This window comes from Ixodes scapularis, unplaced genomic scaffold, assembly GCF_016920785.2.
Source record: "Ixodes scapularis isolate PalLabHiFi unplaced genomic scaffold, ASM1692078v2 PGA_scaffold0__279_contigs__length_252992795, whole genome shotgun sequence".
NCBI classification, from domain to species: Eukaryota; Metazoa; Arthropoda; class Arachnida; order Ixodida; family Ixodidae; genus Ixodes; species Ixodes scapularis.
Window position 1 is genome coordinate 116,760,250 of NW_024609835.1, and position 21,055 is coordinate 116,781,304.

At 46.3% G+C, this 21,055-nt stretch overlaps 1 protein-coding gene across 1 annotated transcript in view; it reads left to right on the top strand.

Moving 5' to 3' along the window:
- Window positions 1–21,055, top strand: part of LOC120851086 — a gene marked incomplete at its 5' end in the record, with an annotated part of 110,418 nt that overhangs the window by 44,529 nt on the left and 44,834 nt on the right. The window contains one exon of the mRNA XM_040223638.1: window positions 11,761–11,930. Coding sequence (XP_040079572.1) covers window positions 11,761–11,930 — 170 coding nt within the window. The remainder of the gene's footprint in view (window positions 1–11,760; window positions 11,931–21,055) is intronic.

Here is a 21,055-nt window from a genome sequence, read left to right on the forward strand (position 1 = left end):
TTTGACAGCGTTGCACACTAAGTATGAAACAGAGTATAATGCCGGCCGAGCTTCAAACCAATGGGAAGAGGAAGACAAGCGTTTCGGGTTGACCAACCACGAACCTGTGTCAACCGCATAGGTCATTCAACACACGTCCCATACGACTTAAACACTGTGTCAAACTGCATTTTGAAGTCAGTCCCAATCCCAACGGTGTATGAATAGAGGCATTCATTTCGTGGCATGCCTTGAAATGAATCGAAGTGACGCAAGCTGGGAACACACTGCTGCTGCTTCATTTGGGAATAACTGCGACCCTCGGCTTTATCACATCACAATTGCAAAATGAAAGAGAAAAAAAAAAGGCGAAAGGAAGAACTGCTTTATCAATCTAACCGACAAATGTAAACCCAGTTCAATTCTAGAAAGCCAGGGGACCAAAGTTTGTCCTAACAGTACAATCCAGTCCAGTTCCATAACTTCAAAACAAAAGATGGATATCCTCTTCAACCATTTTGACTGAAAAGGAATATTGGCTCTGCATGAAGCAAATTCCAAGGAAGTCTAACTTCTGAAATGTAATGAAGTATCATCAATGTAATCAATTTATAGTTGAACGACATCAGTACTCTGCTAAACAATAAGACATTTTCTAAAGCAACGAACTGAAAGTAGCATTAGGAATTCGATACGTGCTCTGTTGACATAAGCTACAATTTCTTGGACCATACACAGAATGAGTGGCAACTTTTCATTATGCTACACATAGATCCAAACATTAGGACAAATAAAGCAAACCCAACTAGTTAAAAAAAGAAAAAAAAATTCTAGCTTAACAAGGAAACGTGTGCCGAGAAAATAGGGAGTTTTAGAAAATCGGGCGCTACGTTACCGCGCGTTACGGACGGCAAAATAGCGAGGATTGCGGCGAAGAGTTTTAGAATAGCGTTTCTCTGCCGGGGACCGCCCAAAACGCAAGCATCTCGTGCTCAAAACGCCACCAAGATGTCGCGACAGCTTTTATTTGGAAGTTAGAACGTTTAATCTTGAAAATTAAACAAGCTTTTTGTCCAGAGTAACATTTTTATAGTTGATTTATACTCAATGCCGCATGTTTTGTTTTTGTCACTGCCAAGCTGCTCTGTTGTACCAGAGCGTTGAAGGACTCTGGTTGTACTTACGAAGCCCAGACAATCCACTACCCAGGCATGCTTACATGTCTGCCATGATCGTAAGCACACGCGCCTCGATAGCTTTGCGCCTCGATAGCTCTGAGCGGTGATTCCAGCGATCCGTGGCGTTTTGAAAACGCTTCGACCATACCGACCGCGGGCGCCGAGTGCGACTCACGCAGTTCCCGAGAGGGCGACGGCGTCGAAGACGCGATCAACGGAGATGTCGTGGGCGCCGCCTTTTGCGGTACCCACGCTATTATCGAGAAATAACGGGCCCCAAAGCTCGAGTCCGAAGCTTGTTTAGATTCTGCGCATGCACAGCAGCCACGAGATTACTCAAACTCCAGGTCAGGTCAGGTCAGGTCAGACAACGTTTATTAAGAATGAAATTCTGCTGGCGGTTTACACTACGGTAGGGCCAGAGGGGAGGGGCTTATAAGGATGATGGAAGCGCGTAGGGTTGTAATTGTGGCAGCTACAAGTCTCTGCCGAGGTTGGCCGTCTTCAGAAAGTCGACCAGCGATCGGAGGATGAGGCTGCGTCGTTCTGAGTCTCCTGCCGGGTTTACCCATTCGTCGAGTGTTGAAGGTTTGTCTTCATAGTTGAGCGCTCCCAGGGCGTCATTGCGTTCTTGGTCGAGCTTTGAACATTCCCAGACCAAGTGTTGAGTGTCTGCTCTGAGATTCTCTAGGCAGTACTTGCACTGGTCTGGTTTTGGTACAAAGTCCGGATTCTTCTTCTTTTTAGCGTCCGCCCATTTCTTCGTTATTGATGGAGTGACTGCAGCTCCTGCTTGGAGTCTTCTTAGCAGGACGGATTCGTGTCTTCGGAATCCCTTGGGAAGGCTTTCCCGTGCCACGTCTTTGTGCTTGTCGATAGTTTTCTTCAGAGCGATCCTGGCTGCTTTAATTTCCCAAAAAGGGTCGTAAAAGCCGTCAGGTTCGCTCTTTGGAGACTCGATTGGTTGTGACATTTGTGGTGGATTTCGATGTGTTCGAGAGGGCGCGGGGGCTTCGGAGTGGCATTGAAGGCAGCGGAGGAAGGAACGAGTTAACTCTCCTGCTGCCTCGTTGGCTATCTCGTTGCCCTCGATCCCTTCGTGACCCGGGATCCAGCGTACCGAGGCTCGGATGTCGCGCATCCTTAGCTTGATGGCCGTAGTCGTAATATTTTGAATCGCCTTGCACGTTTCTTGATGCGTCTTCAGTGAACGGATGGCGTCTTGGGAGTCTGTGAACATGATGATGCTCGTGCCGCATTGGGCTTCTTGTCCTAGTGCATTCAGGGCCTCTTCAATGGCCGTGATCTCAGCCTCTTGCGCTGTTCTGCAGTACGGTGCATGTTTTGTGCAAGTAGTTTTCGTGTTTTCAACGTACCACGCAATAGCAGCATTTCCTCGTTCACTGAAGGCTGCGTCGGTGTAGCAGACGATGGTATGTGAGTCGTTACATTCGATGATGGCTTTTACTTCCTCGGCGTGCTTCATTGCCTTGTGTCGCCGTCTTTCTTTGTTTTTTTCGCCGTTCATTTTTCGTGGTATAGGGGCCGATTGGGCTATGTCGATTCTCTCCCATGGTGGTAGTTGGTCTGGTATGGGTGTATTGTTCTCGAGTTTCCAACCAAGTAGTTTGGCGATTTCTCTGCCTTGCTTGGTGTGTTGCATCTTGACTCTTTGTGCTTGTTCTTGCGTGGAGGCCAATTATTTCAGCGACGGAAATGGCACGCATTTGTGTAGTTCTATCAGTCTTGTTTGTCTCGGAAGGCCCGAAATGCATCTTCTCGCGTCGTTCATCAAGGTTTCGAGACGGGCCCAATGATGCAGTGTCAATCTGTAAAAGCGACAGCCATACATGACTTTCGGTATGAGTGCCGCTTGAACTATCGTTCTGGCAATTCCCTCACCTGCTCCGCCGTGTTTATTCGCTATTTTTCTGATGATCGAGGTGCCATGTCTCCATGTGTCGCGCATTCTTTTGATCCATTTGTCGGGATTGAGTTTGGTGTTGACGTGGATTCCGAGGATGGTGTGTTCGTCACTCTTTTCTACTGTCTGCTCGTCGAATTTTAGAGTGGGGTTGGTGTTGTCTCTTTCTCTACCAAATGTCAGGAGTTTAGTCTTCTCTGCTGATGGTTTCATGCCTACTTCTTTTAGGAAGCTCTCTATTATGTGAAGTGCTGCCTGCAGTGTTTCGACCTGTTCCTCTTTCGTGCCTTGTGTCGTCCAGATTGTGATGTCATCTGCGTATATAGTAAAATGGAGTGTCTCTACCTCGTCCAACTTCCAAGCTAGCGGTGCCATCGCTAGATTAAAGAGCGTGGGGGAAAGGACAGAACCCTGCGGCACTCCAATGTCATTGCTCTTTGTGCTACTTTGATCTTTGCCCACTTTGGTTACGTATCTTCTATTTTTGAGAAATGTCTTGATTAAGTTAAGGGGTCTTCCTAGGATTCCTTGTGTCTCCATGGTCTTGATTATTACATCGTGTGGTAGCGAATCAAACGCTTTCTTGATGTCTACAGCCACCAACATTCTCGTACTGTGGGCTTCGGGGGTGAATTTCAATACTGTTTCTCTAAGTAGTATTAGACTGTCGTGCGTTCCCAAGTTCTTTCTGAATCCCGTTTGGGCCGGGTGGTATGTACCATTCTTATCCGTAAACCAATCGATCCTAGCAAGTGTCATCCTTTCGACGAGCTTGCACAGTATCGACGTCAGGGATATTGGTCTTGTGTTTTGAGGTTTGTCTGGGACTTTTCCGGGTTTTGGTATGGGTGTGACTCACGACATCTTCCAGTCCTCTGGCATTTCACCTAACTTCCAGATGATGTTGATCTGCTCCAATAGCGCAGCTCTCGCACATTCGGGTAGGTTCTTTAACATACTGTTGGTTATTTGATCAGGGCCTGGTGCACTTCTAGTCCTGCCGTTTGCAATTGCTGCTTCAAGCTCCCAGACGGTAAAGTCGCAGTTGTAGTGGTGTTGGTCTTCTACTACTGTTGGGGTGTAGATTATTGCGTTCGGCTTGGTTGCAGGTTGAGGGAAGAAAAGTGGGCCCGTTTCTTCAAGTACTTCTTCTAGCGTTTTGTTGCTTCGTAGGGCTATATTGGATGTGATACCCCACTCTTTCTTTTTTCCGAGCATAGAGTTACAAATACTCCACATTCGTGTTATTGACGTATGCTCGTTAAATGATTCGCATAAGTCGTTCCAATTGTCGATACATAGCTTATTGGCGTAAGATTGTGCTTCCTTTGCAAGCTTGTTTGCCTCAGTTAAGTCATTGCGATTTCTGGATGTTCTATATTTGTCAATGAGTTCCTGTCTGTGTCGCCAGAGTGAGAGAAGGTGTGTGTCAGGATTTGGGCCATCCGCGTTTACTGCTTTCTGAATTGTCGCTTTTACAGATGCTTCTTTCATAGCGTGGGTTAGTTCGTCTATGTTAGTAATGTGGTATTCTTGATTCAAGATTGTTCTGAAATCATCCCAGATGATGGTCTTGCTGTTTCTTTTCAGTTTAAGTTTGCTTCCGAGTTCGAGTGTTATGTGTATTGGGAAATGATCGCTTCCCCATGGGTCATTATTATCGCATTTCCAGGTTATTATAGACTTTTGTGATGCAAGGGTTAAATCGGGTGTTGTGTCTTTCTGTTTGGGCCCTTGTCCGAGCCTGGTTTTAATTTCGGGGTCATTCAGTAGGTTGAGCCCTGCTTTTTCATATTCATCTTGAATTTTGACGCCTCTCTCATTGGGTTGGTCTTGTCCCCAGTCCGCGTGCCAGGCGTTGAAATCTCCCCCAATTACGATGTGGTGCTTGGGATACGTGTTAACAAAGTGTGTTAGCCAGCTGTGCTCGTCGTTCGTAAAAAGTGCTGGTCTGTAGTATACCGATATGAGGATGATTTTGATGTCGTTATCTGTTGTGCGGACTGCTACTATTTCTTGGGTTTGGTTGCACCATTGAGTAGTGTCTAATTGCTCATATGGCAGTGGTTTTCTTAGGTACACCGCTACTTGGGCTCGGACCGTTTCTTTCTTGCCTCTTTTGTGGATGATTGAGGGTGATGTGAAGCTTCTGTATCCTCTAAGACCGATGTTGTCCCCATTTATTTCTTGTAATAGTAGTGCATCTTTAGGTTCTTGTTGCAGTCGTAAATTAAGTTCCGCCCTGCGAACTCGGAGGCCCCGGCAGTTCCATTGGAGAAAATCGAGTGTCTTAGTCTTCCGGGAATCCCTAGATGGTTTGTTCTGCATTGTGCGTCGGGGTGGAGGTATCCTCTATGCTGCATTGTTGTACTTGCGATTTCTGGAACTGCATAAACATGATTTGAAATTGCTGCATCATCTGCTGCATCTGTTGCTGCTGCTGTATTTGTTGCTGAATTTGTTGCTGTAGCATTTGCTGTGTTTGTTGCGTTTGCTGAGCTTGTGTTTCTACGAAGCGCAGCACTTTCTCTTCCCAATTCCCGCTTTGGGTAGCTTGGGTAACCGCACAGATCGGCGGGTTTTCTGACGGTGTTGGGTTCTTTGTGAAGGAGGGAATCAGCACCATCGTCTGTTCAACACTCTTCTTGATCGCATCTTGCTTCTTTTTTTCCAGTTCTGTTTGTCTGCGTTGCTTGGCACGTTCTTCTTCTTGTTTGTCTTTTTCAATTTCCACTTTGAGCTGGGCCACACGTCTTTCAAGTTCCTTTAATTGATTTTCTTTGGCTTCGATCGATGTCTTGTTCGTTGAAGACGTTCTCTTGGCCATGTTGGCATTGGCGTTTGGTAGATCCTGTTTGTATGCCGTGCAGTTGGTGCCGGTGGGGCCCTTCTTGGTACTGCCGGTGTTTTCCAGCGGCGGAAACTCTTCGAGGTCTTGTAGAGTGGAGAAGCGGTTTTGTGTAAAAGGATGTTCTTCCTCTAACTGTGCCTTGGTTGTGCAGGGCAGTAGCCATCCTCTTCCATGGAGACGCACTTGCCACATTTGTTGCTTTGCTTTTTGTCTGTGTCATTGCCTGTGCTCATCTTTGTAGCTTTGCGTCCGTGCTTTTTTTGGTCTCGCATTTGGGGTCGAAGGCTGTATGTCCCGACACATGGCAGTTAGGGCAATACGTATCTTCACATTGTTCTCCTTCTGGGTGAGGTTCACCACAACGCCTACATCTCTGCTCTCTCGTGCAGACAGCTGCCTTATGCCCGATGCCGTGGCATTTGAGGCACAGGACGGCTGTTGGTTTGTACGTGTATACTCTGAACAGTCTTCCGCGATGCGTGATCTTCCTAGGAACTCTATTTCCATCGAACGTAAGAAGAAATGTGGCTCTCCTCCCAATGGGTCTTGCATGTAGGACATTGCAGTAGTCAGAGTCTGAGTAGTCGACAATGTCTTGTGCTGTGAACTCTGCATCCACGTCGTGTATTACTCCTCTGGGCATGAGGCCAGTGGTGGATCTGTATGTTTGGACCCCTACCTCCGTGCCGTCACCCAGCGTCAGAGCGCTCATCTGGAGGATGTCTCCTGCGTGCCCCTCACTGTAAACAGTAATGGCTATGGTGTTGTTCCTGTGATTGGGATCGTAGCTAAGTCGGTCTCTGTTGCAAGGAATTGTAAAAAGCTGTTTCAGTTGGTCCATGAGGATCCGCGATGAGATGTTCGATATTCTGGTTTGCGTCGTGGGTTTCACCACAATCACAATCTTTGGTTCGTCAAAGCGCTCAAGGTGGGTTCCCCATTGTGGTTTTTGCTTTTTGTATGTGACTCGCGTCCAACTGTCTGTCGTTTCAGGAGGAGAACTATCGTTGATGTTAGCTATCCTGCTAATCTCGTCGTCGCTGATCTCGAAATTATCGTCCCGGTCCTGACTACGGAATCTTTTCGCCGGAATTATCACCTTTCTTGCGTTGTTCTTGTTGGTTTCTAGCTCCATGCTATTGTTTTCGTCGTTCTCGGTGCACCTTTCGATCGGCGTTGTTTCAGTACTCGCCATGTTCAGAATGCGGGGTGATGGGCAGGCCTAGTTCTGCCTACCCGGGGTCCGGGCCTACGGCGGCCTCTCGAGGTGAGAATTAAAAGAAAGACACGCCTACATTTGGTTCTGCTGGAAGTCTTTCGATGGGACGCCGTCCTTAGGTAAAAGATTTGGGTCGGGGGACCCAGTTGATGGCAGGAATTTAGTGGTGTTAGCGGAGCTGAAGCGAACGCTGCTGCTCCTCATGCCACTTCGTCGTCTTTTTTTCCTAAAACTCCATAATGTTCACTTCTCGTTCAACGCATACAGTGCAAACAAAGAAGTATGCTTACCAACTGCGTTGAGTTGCTCGTTCTGTCGCGTCGTCGGTCTTCCGCGCTCTTCTTGAACATAATCATCACAAGAGAAAACTTCACAGATAGATAAACTTGATTAAATTAACACATTTCCATGTCTATAGGCATTTCCATCCCGCGACATACCCAACGGTCGCAAAGCTGGCGAAACCATTCCGGAAAAAGAAAAAAACAAAGAACTGGGGGGGCTATGTTCGACAAATGATTCGTTTCTCCTAAAAAGAAACGGAAGTGACCGAAATGACGAGATCGCGTCTGATTGACTAGAGGTTCAAATGACGAAAGAGGGAACTTTCGTCATTTGAGCCTCTAACCAATCAGACGCGATATCGTCACTTTCGTCACTTCCGTTTCTTCTTAGGAGAAACGAAACTTCTGTCGAACATAGCCGACATAGCCCCCCTGGTGTCGCTACCGATGGGGCGTCGAAGACGCGATCCTTAAATTATGAAACCGAAACGATTAAAAGTTGCAATACTGAAACCGAAACTGACCAAATCGCGGTAGAGGGGCGCCGTAAATAGGTCTGTTCACATGGTGCATCGTGTTGGCGACTCTTGTGTCGCAAAACTAGGTTTCGGGAAACAGATTCCCCGTCTGAACTCGACCGAAAAAGTGGCGCGCCTCCGAAAAAAGTGGCGCGTGTTTCTCGCTTCTCCAGCAATTTTTCGCTGTAACCTCACCGACGCCCGTCAATCACCCGAAGGAGAAACGCGGACGCTGCCAATGGCCGCTCGACTTCGCTATGACGTCTGACCTTCGAGGAGGAGCGAGCTTTTGCAGGAGTCTGATTTTTGGCCGATCCCGTATCCGAGCTTTGCCGAAAGAAAACAAACAAACATGGCGAGCGACAATCCCCCCCTATGCGACAAGCGGAGAAGCGGTGCGTACGGGCGACGAGTGTTGGTCCTACTCGGTTGCAGGTGTGTGAACGGCGCCTACAGTACGGATTGGGGGCGCGGTGCAGATTCGTCAACAGTCGTGGCGGGTACAAGCACCGTATATAAACATGATGACTGGGGATCACGTTCTTTATTAGCGGTGTAAAAATGTCCGAAATGCTTCGAGATCATCTCGCGGTTTTTCTCGGGTTTCGCAGGACTAGTAAACCCGGTGAGCCGAATCTGACAAAATTCATTGAGTGGCATTAATAAAACAGGCTGTCCCTTCACACTGTGCGTACTTCATTTCATTTTGATGCGAAACGCTTCTTATTCCTGGTGCAGATGACAAGGTTTGGCGAAATTCTCGTGAGTCAATACGTCGCAGGTTTCGCGCGTCAAACTCCGCGTGCGAACAGGCCGATTTCGCGAAATCTTGGTTTCGCTAAACTGTGGCGCGTTGAAGACATACATCGTGTGAATAAGCCTTTAGGAGTAAAAGAGGGTGAATACAGTTATTATTTTAAGCACAGGAAATAAATCTGTATATCAGAACTAGCACCGACACGCTATTTGTTTCGGGTGCAATGCAGTAGGGAGTAGATTTATTGATTTGTATTTTTTTGATAACACTCATTTTAATGTTTAATGAGTAAACTCAAAAGAATTGCTATTGATTGGGTAACGATAAGCCTCACTTGAATTTGTAATGAGTAAGCTCAAAAGAATTGATATTGATTGGGTAACGATAAACCTCACTTGAATTTGTAATGAGTAAATTCAAAAGAATAGATATGGAGTGGGCGGCGTGGCTAATGATAAAACTCATTTAATGATGAGTTTCTTATGAGTTTCATTTTACTTTATAAAAACACATTAGAAGCTCAATTGAAACTCATTGTTCATTTTTGTAAGGGATGTATTGCATTATCAGTATTTGTATTTCTGCCCTCCCTAAAATGTATTCTTGTATTTGTATTTTCAAAGACTTTGCCTCTTTTTAAAATGTATTTCCGATACGTATTGCGATACATTTTTGCAGTTATATTTGAGACTTAGTATCAGTATCTTAGCAACTATTTTCATCTATCCCAGTATTTGTATTTCCAAATACATTTTTGAATATTTCTGCCCAACCCTGCAATGCAGCTGTCAAGTGACACTTATAACGTTTAGGAATTAGAGGAATGGAATGGAACGATTCAGCCATTCCAGGAGTGGGAATGGGCCCAGTGTCCCCATTCCTAGGAATTGAAAGGAATGGATTTATCGAAAACTCTAGTTCCCCGGAATGGAATTGGAATGGAAAGAAGGTGCCCATTCCGCAACACTGGTGCGGACATGTTGCGGCCGAAAGAACGGGTGTGCATCGCGCTGTTCACGCTGTCTAGCTGTCGCGCCGCACAGAACCGAAGGTGGGACCGGACATTTCATCGAACGCCGTTTCGTCGAACGCCGTTTCATCGAAACCGTTTCATCGAATGCCGTTTCATCGAACGCCATTTCATCGAACACCGTTTCATCGAAGCCGTTTCATCGAACGCCGTTTTATCGAACGCCGTCTTATCGAACGCCAGGGTGGCATTCCCGCTTCCTGAAGCTGGTCGGAGGTGCCCATCCCAGGTCCTGGAAGTTTTTGACTTGCATCGCCACAGAACATCAACTGACGGACGACAAGCTGGAGGCGATGCTGAGTTCCCAAGAGCCTCCTCGCCAGAAGATAACCATATAGCGGAAAGGAATGTGAAGGTCCGCCTTTTTTATGAGAACCGACGGACCATGGCTGTGGGGGACTTTTTGAGAGCAATTCCTCATCATTTGAAACGGTGAATGGCTGTCGCACGAACACATGAAGCCCCGAAAGTTTTGAAATAAAATTTGAAGTGACGTACTTACTTTTGACTTTATTGAGTCTTAAAACTAAAAAAACAATGTTTCGTTGTAGTTTCATAAACAGCACCTCAGCTTTAGCTACTGCAAGCTTCGGGCAGTAAAAAAGTATCGATAGAAAGACATGAGAGGCTAGGAGGCTAGGAGGCTCACATGGCTAAAGTTTTTGCGCCTGCGCAAAACCTATGTCGCCTTCTGGCCTCCATGAGTTGGAGTGCGTTCTCACCGGGAGTGCGACTTTTTATTTATTTGTTACAACACCCTCAAGGCAAATCGGGTAATACAGAGGGGGTGAACAGATATGCACAATATGCGAAACAAACATAAAGATCGGGACAAACATCTTCATGGGTTACTTGCACCAAAATAAATTGTAACAGCTATAAGTTTGGACATTAAAAAACCAGACAATGAAATGGGTGAATGACACGAAAATGCACTCGATCCGTGCATAAAAGAGCATCTTTCACACTTTTTATTTAAAAGACATTCGATGAAACGGCCGTCAGCGATTCGATGAAACGGCGTTCGATGAAACGTCCATTTTTTCGATGAAACGGCGTTCGACGAAACGGCGTTCGATGAAATGTCCGGGAACCAACCGAAGGAGCGGGTCGCCGCTGACGTACCGAGTTAACGGTAGAATAGCCACGACTGTAATAACGGGTTCGGCGAAACAGCAGAAACGGCTGTCTCGTCTGGTGCTCAAGTGTCCACGACGATTGATGGCATAGCCAACTGCGACGGACGTAAAGATAAAACTTAAAAGTGATCACTGGCATTTCAATTTACTATAACACACTAACAATTTTTTAATATATATGTTCGCCTCATTTGAAACATTCATATGAGAGATTTGTAGCTCGTGGTACAAGTAAGCTGTACTAGTTAAAAGTAATAAAAAAAAACTAAATTATTCTCCTTCTTTGCCATGCTATTCCATGGCAAAGTTTGAGTCCGCCATACCCACATTAAGGAGAAAAAGCGTCGAAGTCTGCTCGCCCGGGAGATATCAGAGTGTTCCTGCCCTTTTCTACGACCACGTGGCCCTTACATAACGTGACGATGTCAGATCGGCTCGTGATGACTTTCTACCCGCGCCCACTACCGAGGCCGACATCTCTTCCGGGTGGGCCTATAATGCCGTTCTTTCACTTCTAGTTTTTGGTATTTCAGTCTCTTCAGTGGTTAAATTTTCTAGAGAATACAGTCGAACACCATTTAGTAGTTTGAATTCTAACAACAGCTATGGCATATCTTGAGGACGTTGACAGATATCTAATTGAAATATGCTGGCTAAGGCATGTATCTCAAGAGATAGTGTATTATAGTTTTTTTTTTTTCTAACCTCTCTTGCTTTTGTGTTTCAGGTTTTCTGAAGCAAATTTGTTTGTTTTTTATGTTTGTGTATATTTCTGTGATCATTATGTCTTTCTTTATTTTAAGGAAAAGTTCCTAAAATTCAGAGACTGAGTGTTATATCAAAATAATTTAGTTACAACGATCCGTTCTTTTGTTTTGCAGATTGTGTTTTCAAAATTTCAAAAGAAAGCGCAGACTGCCAGATAATCCAACTTGACAGTCTTCCATTTGACCTGCAAATGATTATTGAGCCAAGCCAAATTAAGACTATGACTGCGAATACTTTTTTTTATGGTCCCTATGAGTCATCCTCATTGAACTACACTACGTTCGTAAGTCCCTTTCATAACCCCGTTCCTAAGGACTGCTTTAGGCTCATACTTTGGCTCATGTTGAAAAAGCTATATTTATAATGTTGTAATGTACAATCCGAAAAGCTATACTTTATTATTTTGTATTGTGCAACCCGACTATTTCCAAAAAAATAAAAAATACTCTAGGTTCATCATGCTGAAAAAGACCGGGAGCACGTAATGTGATATGAATGAGGTGGGCGCATGCTGTAAATCTGTGTGACGTCACGTGACGTCATGAGGTCACAAAACTGTGACGTCACAAAACGACACGTGACTTCACAAGACGACACGTGATTTCAGGACGTCACATGACGTTATGGTGTCATGCGACATCATGACGTCTTTTGACGGCGTGACGTGACGTGTCATTCTGACGTCACGTGACACCTCAAAATCACAGTCGCGTGAAGTCAGGGTGTTATGTGACGTCATGATGTCAGATGACTAACGCTGTAGTCTAAGGTATGGACTTTTATGTACGTACATCGTTTATCCAAGTTTCGAAACTTTTTTCACCGCAAAAGTAAGCTATGCAAGCTCCTAGCAATTCTAGGATACGACATGCGGGACAGGCCCCCGCTAAAGGAACCGCAGACTCCATGGCAAGGTAACACCATCACCGACCACAAACCCATGCCGAAGACTCTCAACCAAGGGAAGCGGGCTCGAGCGGTCAGACTACACGCAAGCTGGTGCGAAACGCGCGTGACAGAAGATGAGTTGCGATACACTGACGCCACCAAGACAGAGAACGCCACGACTACGTCGTGGTACGATCCACGAAGAAAGGAAGAGAGCACCGATATACTTTCCGAGGGGACTTCTATCAGACAGGCGGAACTGAGGACTATCTTGGCGGTGGTGAAAGACGTGCTCAAGAAACAGACCCAGCCAGGCAAGGCACGAATTTTTACGGACTCGCTAGAATCAATACGTGCGTGCCGATGCCGCGGAGCAAAGAGTCGCACGGTAAAGCAGATAAAGAAAGTGGCAGTGGAGCTCCGCACAAGGGGCCCCATACTTACAATCGAGTGGCTACCCGGACACAGTGGCATTCCCGGGAACGAGAGGGCACACCGAGCCGCAGGGGAGACAGCCAGTAGCACTCTCTCCGCGCCAGGCTCAACCTCTTGGGAGAAGACGAAGGCGGAAGCAATGGACCCGGAGGAACAGGCCGAACTCGCCAAACTGGAGAGGAAGGCCTACTTCCGCGGCCAGCTTCCGCCGACAGACAGCAACATACTGGCAGGATACAGTCGGTGGGAAAACGTCAGGATTTGAAGAATAAGGACAAATACGGGGCACTTACACCATCCAAATTAGTAATCCTTGGCCTGAAAGAAGATATGGACCCAACCTGCACGAGCTGCTCGGAAGGAACCGAGGCAATGTTGCAGCATCTGCTCTTGGCTTGTAAGGGGCTCGCGCATCATAGAAATGATGCTCTGGACAAGATCCAGGGCGTAGACAAGCCTACGCCGCTCGACGAGTGGACCAATTCAACGGGCACTCCTCAGCACGGGAAAGCCATCCTCGACTCCTTGATACAGTATATTAGGGAGTCCGGTGTACATAGCCTCATCTAAGATGTCACTACCATCATCATGAAATCCCCCTCACCCCTCACCCCTTATAACCCTTCCCCTCTCGTCTCAGGAGCACAACTCCGTAGCGGGTGAACCACTCATCAAATAAAAACATGTCTCTCTCTCTCTCCATGCACATGTTGCGCTAGTAGTTTGAAATAGATGCCAAAATGTCAGAGCTATTATTCAGAAATTACAAATGTATATCTGAAACGTTCAGAAGCAAAATAGGATCGGTTGCCAATAGTCGACACGTTCATCCCCATTAGAGTGTATTCGTGCCACTAAAAATTACGGAAAATCGCTCATAACTTTCGAATCAGATAACGACAAGCTCTGAAACTTTCGCATCTGGTCCAGAGAACTTTAGACCATTAGCGTCGCATATGGGCTGAGACTGAACCTTTCGGCGATGCGTAGTCTATTTTTCCGGTAAAAAATCACTAATATTTTTCGGGGACACTCTACTTTATATACGGATGTAAATTATATGTAACACAGTGTCATGCTTCAGGGCCCAACCGTTGGAGAAGAAAAATGAGTGCAGGACGATGAAAGGAATGAAGCTATATTACACAAAAAAGGCGAAAGAAGAGCACTAAGAGACTAATACACAAATGTACAAAAGTTATCAATAGTCTCACATATTCGCATGCAATCGACGATCTGGTGCTCGGTCTGTGCCAGACTTGGACATAGTTCAACTACTCTACTCAAACTACTGTAGTTTAACTACTTTTCCGAGTAACTTGGTAACTTTCAATTACAACTCTATTTGGGTAATTAGTAGTTCCATTTAACTACGTTTTTCGGGTAACTTCTACTAAAATTACTAACCACTTTCGAAATTTAATCCTATTTTTTTTATTCATCACAAAAGTTTGAGTGCACAAATAAATAAGACGCTGGTAGATGAAGTGGCATTGACGTACAAGGGGCCCCCTCACATTCCGTTCCCACGCACTTACACTCGGCAGCCATAGAAACTGCATCACAGGCGTCCTTGGGCCAAGGTGGCTACGACGAGCCGCCAAAGCATAACACCGGCGCGCACGAACGCAGGCAGAGATGCTTGACAAGCATTGGTCGGGTGTTGACCTGATCCGGTAATGCACGCAAGCGCAGCGTTTCCAGCTGCAAACGTGAAAGACGGGGACACTCCGAGGGTTGTTGCTGTTTTCATGCTGCGCCTTTAGTGAGTTCTGACTCAAGTGGTAGCGCCACTGGGATGACCTCGCAACTGGGCGCCTGTTCTCTTGGTCGCCTCGTTGTCATCGCATACTCCCTTGCAAAGCGGACTCCCCCGCGCCTAAACGCAGACACGGATAATCCGTTCATGGGAGCACGTTCCCGCTTCCAGCTGCAACTGTACGAGCGCCGATGCTTGTTCACGTAATCTTTCGCGTCCTTACGACCTTTCACGCCAGGGAGACCTCCTCTTTGTTGAAAACGTTTTACTTGTCAGGCGCGTCAGGATACCGTAGTCGCCGGCGAGGATTTCGAGTCACCCTTGGGAGATCTTTTTGTTGGACCCAACGTCAACGGCAAAAAACAATTCTTTTTTTTTTTTTAGTGGCGTAGCTATAACATTGCAACGAGACGCGCAGTCGTCCGAATGATCTCATCGTCGTGGTGCGAGACTTGATCCCTTGACGGCCAGGTGCACTCGCTCAGCGAAATCTCCGAACGTCGTGAGAATAAAGAGGGGTTAGTCATAACACTCTCAACTTTCCGAAGAAAAAAAGAAAAGAAAGGAGTGTTTGTTATAAAAGACCCTCTAGGGGCCGAGGCAAGCCTCACATGTTTCGTCATGGACACCAAAGATGCCGACACTCGCTTACCCGACCCTGCGCAGCCTGCATCTGAAATTGAACGCTGTCTTTGCATCCAGCGCCACGGTGGAACGTCTATTTAGCTTGACCGAGGACGTTATTAGAAGGAAGAGAGGAAAACTCTCCGATAACAACTTTGGAAGACAATTGCTTTGCGAGCGAATAAACTATTTTGGAAGTTATAAATGACTGCATTTATTTCCGGCTCGCAGGGTTTTTCAAGGATCAAAACTTCTGTTCATTTTGCTGTCACAAAAACATAAAAAGTAACTTCGAAAGTAACTTCAAAGCAATTCGCTACTTTTTTACAGTAGTTAGTAGTTTACTCAATTACTGTTACGAATGCGTAATTTCTACTCTACTTCAACTACTTTTGGCGTCGATACTCGGTAACTTAACTTAACTACCTTTTCGAGTAATTTTTACATGTCTGGTCTGTGCTGTTGATGGTACAGCCCAGGTCGGTCAGGTAAGTTTGCGTCTTGAAACACGTGCCCGGTGGTGATCTTATTTCGTATCACTGCCGGGATTCGCTGCCACTGGTTTCGGTCGCAATCGAATCTGTCACTCGTCACTTCATTGGCCCCTTTGTGGTTGCTCGGGTCGCCGCCGAGAGTCCCACATCAGCGTCGAGTCAATGCCGAGGTCCCCTTTCTTCTTTTTCGAAGGTCGCCGAGCCTTCCCCTGGTCGTCGCCGGGGTCCTTTCAGTGGCTTCGGAGCACCATTCTGAAGCTGCGCCTCTCTTCGGGTCGCCACCGAAATCTGGGCTGCGCTGCTTCGAAAACTCTTTTCCCCTCCCGCCTCTTGTCCGCTGCTTTCTTTAGGACTAGCAGTCTATACGGCGATGGCACCGGCGGCAATCTGGGCGGCAGGGTGGAATGTCCTAGCGGTGCTGGAGCGAGGCCAGCCGCTGGTGCACTTGCCCCGGAGCGACGCCGATGTCCAATCCTTCTCTCGAATGGCCGCCTGCCGTTTTTCGATGCTCGCGCTTCTCTCTTTCTTCTTCGTCGTGAAACGTGACAATTACCCCCTTCTACAGAAGTTAGTCGCACTAACTTTTTCACTCGTCACGTTGCGCGATCACAGCACACAGTTAATCTTGTCCCTTCACCTAGTACCATGTCCTAGCCATACCAACCAATACACGTCTGACTGATTCCATTAGCAGCACACTCAGCAGGCGAGGTGCCCTCATCTTTTCCAACGTCACACCTAACACCGACGCCACTGCAGCACACTCTACAAGCTTTCTTGTCATTCACTGCCGCATTGCTACAATTTACATTTCTACCACCCTTTCAAAACAGCTTTACCTTGAGGAGCAGTGTTCTGTTCTGAAACACGCCCATAGGTGGTTCACTCCCAAATGCTCTTTTTTAGCTTCCGAAAAGTCACCCTCAATGTCAAGTTTTTCAGAACAAACCGATAACCCCACAACTCGCTCACAATTCAGTCACCCTATCCCAACCAGAAAATAACCAAACACAGATCCAATCGACCCGATGCGTTCGGGTAGAAACTCGTACCTCTCCTCGACCTTGTCGATGTCGTGTTCCGCGCGCCTACATGTTTCAACTAGGATTCCCACAAACAAATGTGAAAAACTCTTCAGGAGTTTAAACTTGAATCTAAACTCTGCATTGACACCACGCAAATTGATATTTTTCAGCAAAAAAAAGAATACCCCGTTCTGAATTCTTGCACTACAAGAAACAACCTTTGTGAAGAACGTACAAAAGTTGAAGCTCGCGGCACAAAAAAAAAAAACATTAGCGGTACGATCATCATGTCTGACATTACAGGTATACTCGGCACCTCTATCCGCCAAGCCTGGGTCTGCGTGCTTGCCAATAACACGTGGACTCTTCTGTCATCTTAGTGCTACAAGAGATATTATCGCTCCTCCGTTGCTCTGCCCTGTATTCAGGGCTCTAATCAGCTCGTCCGTTTTGTGTCTCCTTTTTAGGCTCCCTCTTGTATTTGCCTCACCCTTTAAGCCCTTACCCTTTTTGGTACGTGGGTACCTTCGGCCGCGATTGCTAGTTATGGCTGCTGGTCTCATCTGAGCTGATCTGCGCTTGTCCTCATCGCCTTTGAACGGTTTTTGACTTTTGTGCCGTACGTGCCTTTGACGCGTTCGGCATTTCCTTCTGCGAGGGCCCCAAAAGGTTACACCTCTAGTCTTCGACCTGTCTTTTTGCTGTTCAGCAACCGATATGCTTTTAATTTTGCGGGAGTTTTTTGAGCCACTGTCGGCCTCTCCGTTCATATCCCTACGCACAATACCTTCACCCACGGTTGTCTTAACGTCTACAACCACCTGTATCGCCTCCCTTGTCTGATTTGTAACTGCCGTTCTTGTTGGGACCGACTCCGAGTGCAGGCCCGTACTTGCCTCGTGAGCACTTTTAATTTTGTTATCACACAGTGATTCATCTCTTCTCATCAGCTCGATTTGTTCTTTCAGTTGGTGGTACTGTAATTCGAGATTGTTCGTTTCTGTGGTTAAATTGGCCAATTCCTTCTCTACATTACGATATTTTCCAAGAGATATCAAAGCTTTCTCAAAATCATAGTTGTCTTCAATCCAGCTTTTCAGATATGCCACTTCACCAACTATCCAGTCATTTAACTTTACGCCTTCAAATCCCAATGTTTTTCCTGCAGCAATAAGCCTACTTAACTCATTCATTTTCCTGTTCACGCTTTTTACAATCATCTAGTTGAATTTCCCAATTATTTTTCTAGCCTCAAAGACGGTATCTCACTTCCTTTAAGAACAAAACATACCTTCGTTTTTTTTTCAGCTCTAAAATGGCATTATGTTTCAGTTTCACTATCAGATCAGATTTTAAGCTAGCAATCATGCAAATTTTTCTTCATTCTGTGGTTGGATCCTGGCAGGCTCGCCAAATGTCATAGTTCAGGGCCCAACCGTTGGAGAAGAAAAATGAGTGCACGACGATGGAAGGAATGAAGCTATATTACACAAAGAAAGACGAAAGAAGAGCACTAAGGGACTAATATACAAATGTGCAAAAGTTATCAATAGTCTCACGTATTCGTATGCACTCGACGATCTGGTGCGCGGTCTGTGCTGTTGACGGTACAGCCCAGGTCGGTCAGGTCAGTTTGCGTCTTGAAACACGTACCCGGTGGTGGTCTCTTTTCGTGTCACTGCCAGGATTTGCTGTCACTGGTTTCGGTCTGTCGTGGTTCAGGTCAACCGTCTGAGTGATATAGGAGAGTACACGGTGTACGGTATAAATCAATTTATATAAAACAGCGACATACGTAAATAGAAAAGATAACTAATGCCTAGGCATTTACACATATACAGTTAGAAATGTTTGGAATTCTCACGTCCCTCTTCAGGCTAATGATACCAAGCGCTGGGGTTACAAGTGTCCGTTGAGACGATGATGTTTTCTTGACAGAGCCAGTTGCATTTTACCAGGGTTCGCTGCCGAGGTATCTCCGGGCTTTGTTGGAGGTGGCCCAGGTTATGCCGAAAAATGATCCACTGGGTACCAGGGTTCGTCGCCTTGATACTTTAGATCCCTGTAGAGGGCTGCGGGTCCGAGTTACGATGGAGTCGGCTTGCATCTGCGGTTCACGGCCGAGGACTGCAGCTTTCTTGAGTCACTGTCGAATTCGTCTGCATCTGCGGGTCACGGCCGAGGTGTGCAGTGTTCCCGGGGCACCGTCGATTCGTCTCCTGCTTGAGCCCCATCTCCTCGAGCGTCTTCTTATTTTCCTCTTCACTTTTTACCGCTTAACGCGGCACCCCTTTTCTTCCTCCTCTTCTCTTTTTCACCTCGTAACGTGACATGGTCACAATCGAATCTGTCACTCGTAAGTTCATTGGCACCCTTGTGGTTGCTCGGGTCGCCGCCGAGAGCCCCACACCAGCGTCGAGTCAGTGCCGAGGTCCCCTTTCCTCTTCTTCGAAAGTCGCCGAGCCTTCCCCTGGTCGTTGCTGGTGTCCTTTCAGTGGCTTCGGAGCACCATTCTGGAGCTGCGCCTCTCTTCGGGTCGTCGCCGAAATCTTGGCTCCACCGCTTCGAAAAATCTTTTCCCCTCCCGCCTCTTGTCCGCTTCTTTCTTTAAGACTAGCAGTCCATACGGCGATGGCACCGGCAGCAATCTGGGCGGCAGGATGGAGCGTTGTAGCCGTGCTGGAGCGAGGCCAGCTGCTGGTGCACTTGCCCCGGAGCGACCACCGAGGTCCCATCCTTCTCTCGAATGGCCGCCTGCTGTTTCTTGATGCTCGCGCTTCTCTTTTTCTTTTTCGTCGTGAAACGTGACACGCAGAAACATATCGCTCAAATGACTTTTTTTTTATGAATATATGTTGATAAAACTTACTACCTGCTAAAAATAGCCGTAAGTTCAGCCCGTAGCACAGTGAGGCACCTCCGATTTAGTATAGATAATGCTATTTATTTAGGATTTTATTACAAGCCCCGATAAAAATATGCACATTGTTCTTTATGTCAGAACCACTCATTTCTTAAGATACAGGTGGCTACCCTACCGAAAAACCCAGTATAACTTTTCGCTATCTGGATTATGGAACCGGAAATCTGTCTGGATTCTATCTGGACTCTATCTGGATGTTAGGGTTTCAAAAAGTATTCCTTTGTCTGCAATCTCGATTTCGGGTTTCCAGAAACAAATTTCCGGTTAGATAATCCAGATAGTGAAACGTTATACTTAGGGTGTGTACTTTCCGGTGTTTATTTGCGAGAAAAATCGGCGGATGTTTTTCGGTGTTTAATTATTCTCAAAGTACCGGTGTATTTCGGTGGAACGTCTCACGACTAGACTAAAATCAGTGATTATCGGTGGAAAAAAATGCGATGGATCACAGAAAGAGAGTTCCAATTTTATTCACATATTTCATACACTTCTTCTCTAGGAAGAATCTATTTTCAAACTTGGTTATTATAGTAGATGCAAGAATACTTCGAGAGGCTTGCATCCGTCATGTCAGCACGTTCCTTGCGGTTCAGAACCCGCAATTATGAAAACGCACGCTCCTGTTCGACACCGACGTTGGCAGTGTCTTCCAGGAACCACGGCAGCCTCTGAGTGCATGGCTTGCACCGATATCACTTGACCAGACACAATGGGGAAAGGGCACGTGAGAGCCTACCCTCCACTGCGTTAACTTTTCCACAAAAGGGGGCCATGGTAGACACAATAGGGGAAAGGCGTGTGAGAGCTCAGCTTCCAATGCGTTCACTAGACGCTTTTGACCGCCAGAAAGGAGGGCGGACTGTCGCCACGTGGAAGGCATGTATAAACACTGGAAGGATGCAGGATCCACGAGATAACACGTTTGAAGAACCTCTACGGGGAAAGGGTTTTGCTAGGTCGGAAACATGCAACAACCGGTGTTTTTCGGTTTTAACCAGGGCGAAAATATGAAGGGTTTAATAGGACATATTATGAGCCTTGATCTGTGAAAATAGAGGTAAAATTAAGGTTTTCTTTTTAAACTAATTTTTTCAATTATTGCAAAATCAGTAACCTGTCTACGTTTCAGTGTATTTGTTTAGAAAGGTTATTATTTTCAATTTCAATGACGATTTATGCGAATATTACAAAACGCGTTCAAATCATGTTAAAATTTGAATTTCCAGTCTTTTGCGATCCGGACCCATCAAACTCTGAATT